The sequence below is a fragment of the Otolemur garnettii genome, unplaced genomic scaffold (assembly GCF_000181295.1).
Source record: "Otolemur garnettii isolate 467f Iridium unplaced genomic scaffold, OtoGar3 scaffold00014, whole genome shotgun sequence".
Lineage (NCBI taxonomy): Eukaryota > Metazoa > Chordata > Mammalia > Primates > Galagidae > Otolemur > Otolemur garnettii.
The window spans coordinates 12849060-12855601 of NW_003852409.1; the positions used below are offsets into that span (position 1 = coordinate 12849060).

The 6542-nt window shown below is 47.7% G+C and overlaps 1 protein-coding gene across 1 annotated transcript in view; it reads right to left on the reverse strand.

The window, feature by feature from the left end:
* The window catches only part of FRRS1L (ferric chelate reductase 1 like), a 26848-nt gene extending 24811 nt beyond the window's left edge, over window positions 1–2037 (reverse strand). The window contains 2 exon segments of the mRNA XM_003804015.3: window positions 1624–2013; window positions 2016–2037. Coding sequence (XP_003804063.1) covers window positions 1624–2013; window positions 2016–2037 — 412 coding nt within the window.
* Window positions 2038–6542: the final 4505 nt, after the last annotated feature.

The following is a 6542-nucleotide window of genomic DNA, read 5'->3' on the forward strand; positions in this document are numbered from 1 at the left end:
TCCCCCATGTCTCTTTCTCCCTGCCCATATGGCTGCCCAGCCAGAAGACTGTATTTCCTAGCCTCCCTTGCAGCTAGGTCACGTAATTATGTTTTTGTCAAATGAAGATGAGCCACAGAGATTTGTGAAACCAGCCTAAAGGGTAACTGCTTGCCCTGAACGTCTCTTTTTTCTTTCCTCAATATCAAACAAGAGCATGCAAACAACCTGGCTTCTACTGCACAGGCCTGGGGATGGTGGAGCAGCAAGACGGAAGGAACCTGGGTCCCTGAATGATCTTTTGGGACAGAGTTGCTCCACCAGCCCCAGACCAGCCAGATTTTTATCTGAGAGAAAAATAAACTACCTTGTTTAAGCCACTACATGTTGGAGTTGTTTCAGTAGTTAAGCCTCTAGCTAAGTAACATATTTCCTCAAATCTATTCTTTCCACTTACCTTAATACACTAATTATAATTTTTTAAGTAGGCATAATATGTCTCAGATAGAAGGCTATAGTTCCCAGTCTCCTGTGTACCTACATGTGACCACGTGACTCAGTTGTGGCCAATGAAGTATAATTGTTATAAGGAAAAAATTGTTCCATGAAACTTCTAAGTATTCCCCTTATCAAGTAGTTAGCGACCTTCCTGTTTCCTCTCTCCCACTGTCTGGAAGGTGATGGGAATACTTGGAGCTCAAGCAGTCATTCTGGACCATGAAGTTACACGCTCAGAATTAGGAAGAAGCAGAAGAGCAGGATCCAGGGTCCCTGGTGCCCATGGAGCTCCACACCAGTTCTGGACTGCCTACTTCCAGAAGTCTTTACAAGGGAGAAAGGCTTCTGTCTTCTTCAAGCTATTAATTGTTGTTTGTTGTATACAGCTGAAACTAGCTCTAACTACAGACACATCCACTAACAGAGATGTCAGTTGCAGGGGCACACATTTCAGACCCCAGCTGGATTGTTGGCATGCCTGGCGGTAGGAAAGGGAAATCACTACTACCCAAAGTTGTACAAGTAGGAGGCTTTGCCTTTGTGCTCATTAAAGTAGCTCTACGGGGAGGTCAGTGGCTGACAAACCCCCAGCCTCTGGGCCCAGCAGGCCTCAACAATGGTGGCTCACACTAGGGGACCATGAGTTGTGTGGTGACAGAAAAGAAGAGGAAGGGAGTGGGGAGGCTGATGTGACCCGCTCTCATGGGTCAGGGAGCAGGAACAGACTGCTCTGAGGTGGGCGCTAGTCACTGCAAATTTAGGTCAATACGGAGAAGGAAATAAGGCAACATCTTGCTTTAGGCTGCCCTGGTCTCTGCACAACCGAGGCCGGCTGCGGCGCCCTCCCCCACCATCCCCCAAAGAGGGTGGAAGCCAGATTGTGAGATCTGGGGGAGCACAGACTCAGCACCGTCCACAGCCTCCCAGGGCTTCGGCGACCCTCCCGCTAGCGGCCTCAGTCTCCCCGCCTGTAAAGCGGGCAGCAGGCACTGACAGCTCCGGAGGGCCCTTCCTCCAAGCCTGCCGGGTCCGAGCAGTGCGCTCTCCATCCTGGCCTCGGCTGTGTCAGAGCGGTCTCCACTGGCGTCCTTACCACCCCTGCCCCGTCCCCGTCCCCGTCCCAGGTCTCCTCTCCCGCAGCCTCACCCTCCTCCGACAGGTAGCGCAGGTCGTAGAACTCCCCCGCGAAGGTGCCGTAGGAGGAGTCGTGGCGCGGCACTGAGTCGTCGGCGCCCGCGTTCCCCTGCGCTCGGCCCCGGGGTCCCCGGCCCCCCGGGCCCGCGCCGTCGTCCGCGGGGCTGGCAGCGCAGGCGGCGGGCCCCTCCAGCAGCAGCAAGAGCAGCGGCGCCCAGACCCCCAGGCGCTGCTGCGGTGGCCGCGCCATGGCTGCGCTCAGATCCCGCAGCCAGGCCGCTCCGGCCGCAGCGGGGGCGCCGCGGGCGCGGGCCGGGACTGAGTTACCACGGCCACGGCCGCCGCCACCGCCGCCACCGCCGCCACCACGCGCCCGCGCAGCCGCGCAGCCGCCCGCACCCCGCCTCCCGGCCTCGGTCTGCGCATCCTCGCTCCAGCTCCGCAGCCGCCTCCTTCCTCCTGACAACCTTTCCTCCCGGCCCGGACTCTCCTTGCTAGCGGCTCCCTTCCTCCCGCGCTCTTTGCATTCTCCCCATCTCCTGTACGTCGTCCACGTCCTCCTCCAGCCTCCTCAAATTTGGCCCTTCTGGTACTTTGCTACTCAGAGTGTGGTCCGCAGAGCAGCAGCAGCAGCACCACCTGAAGCTTGTTAGCATCACTCACCTCAGACCCCACTCCAGACCCGAGATTTAGGATCTGCATTTTACCGAAATCCGCAGGGGATCCCAAGAAGCGCTCCTCGAGGGTTTACCCTGGACAGAGCTTGTTAGAGTTGCTGCCTCCCGCACCTTGTTCTTGCACTTTTTGGTTTATACAAACCACTTACTGGATCCATTGTTTCTTGGATCATCACAGAAGGAACTTGAAATTTCAAGACCACCACCGTATAGATATTCAGGCTGAGGTGCTTAGAGGCAGAGAGGAAACAAGAACCCGGCCTGGATTCACCTGTCCCCTCTCTGGGCTCTTGGAGTGTGTAATCAGCAGAGACTGGTGTCTGTACATTACCTGCCCCCTTCAAAACGAAGCAGCTGGGCCACCTTTAGCCTGCCCCAAGCACGCACAGGCTTTGGAAGGCCTGTGCTAAGTCTGATGGGCAGGCTGAATTCTTGACTTGATCAAACCCATTCCTGCCGCTTGCAATTCACGTTCAGTTATTTATTCCGCCATCCATTTATTCCCTCTAAGCACCTGCTACAAGCAAGGCCCCAGGGTTCTCTTCTCCTGATGGTTGTTGGGGTGCTAACACAGTTAAACTGCTAAGGTGTGTTCTGGAAGAGACATGGACACAATTCTTCCATGCTGGTGTTGCATAGCCAGCATTTTAACCTGCTTTTATCTACTTCTTTTTATTTTATTGTGTAAACAAAATAATTATGGAGAAAGAAAAGCATATTGGTCCCAAATGCAGACCTAGAAGTCAACCTGCCTGCAGTGGTCATCAATAGCCTCCTATGATTAGTAATCTCCATAATGCAATGAAGATTAGGGCAGGTATTAGAGGTAAGGATCAACAAGGTTCAATGCTGTGAATAAAAATGTATATTATGAAAATTAATGTGCAAAAAGAAACTAGTGACTTCAACCTTTCGTGGCTGGGTTGGCCAGGAGCCTTAAGTAGTGCTGTTGAAATAGGCAGGCATGCTGGAAGGCCCAGAGGGCAAGTGTCTGCTATTGGGTATATTACCTGATGGTGAGTTGTCCAGTTGGAGTTACTCTTGACAAGTGAATCAAAGTGTGATTCTTGAAAACAATGGGTTTCATTCACTAGATCCTCCCTAATACCAGTTGTTGAAAGAAATCGATTCAATTTATTGTTTGAAAGAGGTAAGATGAACTATAATTACTTTTATAAAATCAAAATAAAGAGACTTGTGAAAAAGCTTAGCTTGGGGCTCAGTGCCTGTAGCTCAGCTGCTAGGGTGCCAGTCGCAGATGGCGGAGGCGGCAGGTTTGAACCCAGCCCTGGCCTGCCAAACAACGACAAGTACAACAAAAAATTAGCCAGGTGTTGTGGTGGCCGCTTGTAGTCTCAGCTACTTGGGAGGCTGAGGCAAGAGAATTGCTTAAGCACAAGAGTTTGAGGTTGCTGTGAGCTGTGATGCCACAGCACTCTACTGAGGGTGACATAGTGAGACTCTATCTCAAAAAAAAAAGCATAGCTTGGCATTGCATCAAATTCTAAAACACAAATGTCTAATCTAATAGATTAAAAATCTATTAAAGTATAATCCTTCAGAAATAAATCTTCCTTAAAAATTGAGACTTCTTTCTTTTCTTCTCATTCTGTTCGCCAGAGGAGGTATGGTCAATTTTAAATGGATCAACATTTAGCCAACAAAAGAAAGCATCAGACTTCTGATCTTAGTGTCAATTCTCTGGTTTGGGAATCCAAGATGTTACCTATTACTTTATTTTTTTCTTTTTTTGAGACAGAGGACTCTGTCACCCTGGGTAAGTGCCATGGCATCATCATAGCTCACAGAAACCCCAAACTCTTGGGCCCAGGTGATCCTCTTGCCTCAGATTCCCAAATAGCTGGGACTATAGGAGATCACCACAATACCCAGCTAGTTTTTCTATTTTTAGTAGAGATGGGGTCTTGTTCTTGCTCAGGGTGGTCTTTCACTTCTGAGCTCAAGGAGTCCACCCACCTCAGCCTCCCAGAGTGCTAGTATTACAGGTGACAGCCACCATGCCTGGCCTATTCTTCTCCTTTCAATTACTAAAATTAATAGTAATGGTGCCCAAATAGAAGGCAAATGAAAACCAGATGATTCCTCTCCTGGTAAATAAGTCTGATAAAAACTCCTGGGTTTTCTGTATTGTTTTGTGGAGGAGGGTATAGGGGACGGTTTGCAACCGCAGCCTACAATGAAGTTTCCAGACAATTTGTGGATTTCAACTCTCTACTCATGTTTAAGAACCCAAGGTCTGTGGCCTCAAAAGAGGATACAGATAGTCTTCACGGGTGGTGTGAGGAGCATATGAAAGGCTGGAATAAGGTTGTGATGCATGGATTTTTCTAGGGAGAAACCAAGAGTTTTCATGTGTCACTCAAAGTCTGTGACCCTCTTTAGGACCTTAGAATTTATTCGAGTTCTCAATTCCTTACAGACTTAGCTGTTTCCATTTCATGAGATTCTCTCCCATCCACTTAAATATTTTTTTGGAGGGGAGGAGTTTCTTACACTTCGTGTTTTCTTATAAGATTTAAGTCCTAGAAAGATTGATGGGAAGCCTATTCCAATCCTACACACACACAGAGACCCTCTGCTCCCTACCAAGGCAAGTTTACTGGATGGCTAAGAAATAGTTTGGTTTCCATTTTGAGCACATTTTCTGGGAAGAACTTTGCCTTGAACACTCTGAGACCCCTGGCTAAACAAGAACCAGCTATTCAAACAAGAACTTAAGAGATGAACCAGAGTTTAAATTCAGTTTCTTTTTTTTTGAGACAGAGCCTCAAGCTGTCTCCCTGGGTAGAGTTCCGTGGCATCACAGCTCACAGCAACCTCCAACTCCTGGGCTCAAGCGAGTCTCCTGCCTTAGCTTCGCAAGTAGCTGGGACCACAGGCACGTGCCACAGCGCCTGGCTATTTTTTGGTTGCAGCCGTCATTGTTTGGCGGGCCCCGGCTGGATTCAAACCCGCCACCTTAGGTGTATGTGGCTGGCGCTTTAGCCACTTGAGCCACAGGCACGGAGCCAGTTTCATTTTTAAAAGAAAGACAGCACCTTTATTTTCTCTCCTTATCAAAGCCAGTTCTGTTAAACAAACTTTTCTCTGTTATAAAAACTGCCCCCAATAGGTGCTGTATTTTGGCATCTGACCAGTAACAGATTTTCCCATGCACCTGACTTGCCTACAATAGATGAGTTTTCTCTTTGGATTTCCTAAGAAATAAAAGCTATGACTGTGGCATTTCCTCAGAAAGTTAAACACAGAGTTGCCATATGACCCAGCAATTCCAGTAGTACATAAAAACCTGTACATGAATGTTCATGACAATATTACTCATAGTAGCTGAGAAATAGAAGCAACCCAAGTATCTATCGACTCCTGAATGTGATACATTACTCAGCCATAAGAAGGAATGAAGTTCTGATATATGCTACAACATGGATGAACCACGAAAACATGTTAAGTGAAAGAAGCCAAGTTGCAAGAGACTACATATTGTATGATTCCATTTATATGAAATGGCTAAAATCAGCAAATCCATAGACAGAAAGTAGATTAGTGGCTGCCAGAGTTTCCAGGGGTGGCAGTGGGGACTTGGTAGTGACTGCTAACAGATACAGGGTTTCCTTTTGGTATAATGGAAAATGTTCTGGAATTAGATGGTGGTTTTGTTTGAGCGATAATGGTGAATACACTAAAAAAGCACTGAATTGTACACTTTAAAATGGTTATAATGATGAACTTTATTTGACCTTTTTAAAAAGTTGTGATCTCAAAGATCTCAAAGATCATCATAATTGTAGAGGTGAAAGAAAGATAGATATGATATCAGAATATTCCTGTGCTATTTGGGGAATATAAAATTCTGGGTGCATACAGTTGAAATCGTCCAAATGCTCTAGAGGACCTCAAACGTTCAAACCTAAAGATCTCCCATGCAGTCTGCAATCCATACACCCTGTAGGGGTGCAGGATTCCCAGACCCCTTGCAGTGAGTGACCTTCCATGCCCACCAGGAGTCTGGCCTAGTCTGGAGCCCTAAGCTGATTTTTCTCTCCTGGACGTACAATGTATGTTACGTGACTGTGTGGTGCTGTTGTTTTCATTTTAAATATATTTTAAAAGGGGAAACAAGTCTATCAATTCCTCTGAGTCCCTATAAATCCACCCATACAATTTCATCTTCTTGGGTCACAGGGTCAAGCATCCATCATACATTTAAGGAGGCAAATAACCAAGACAATGGCC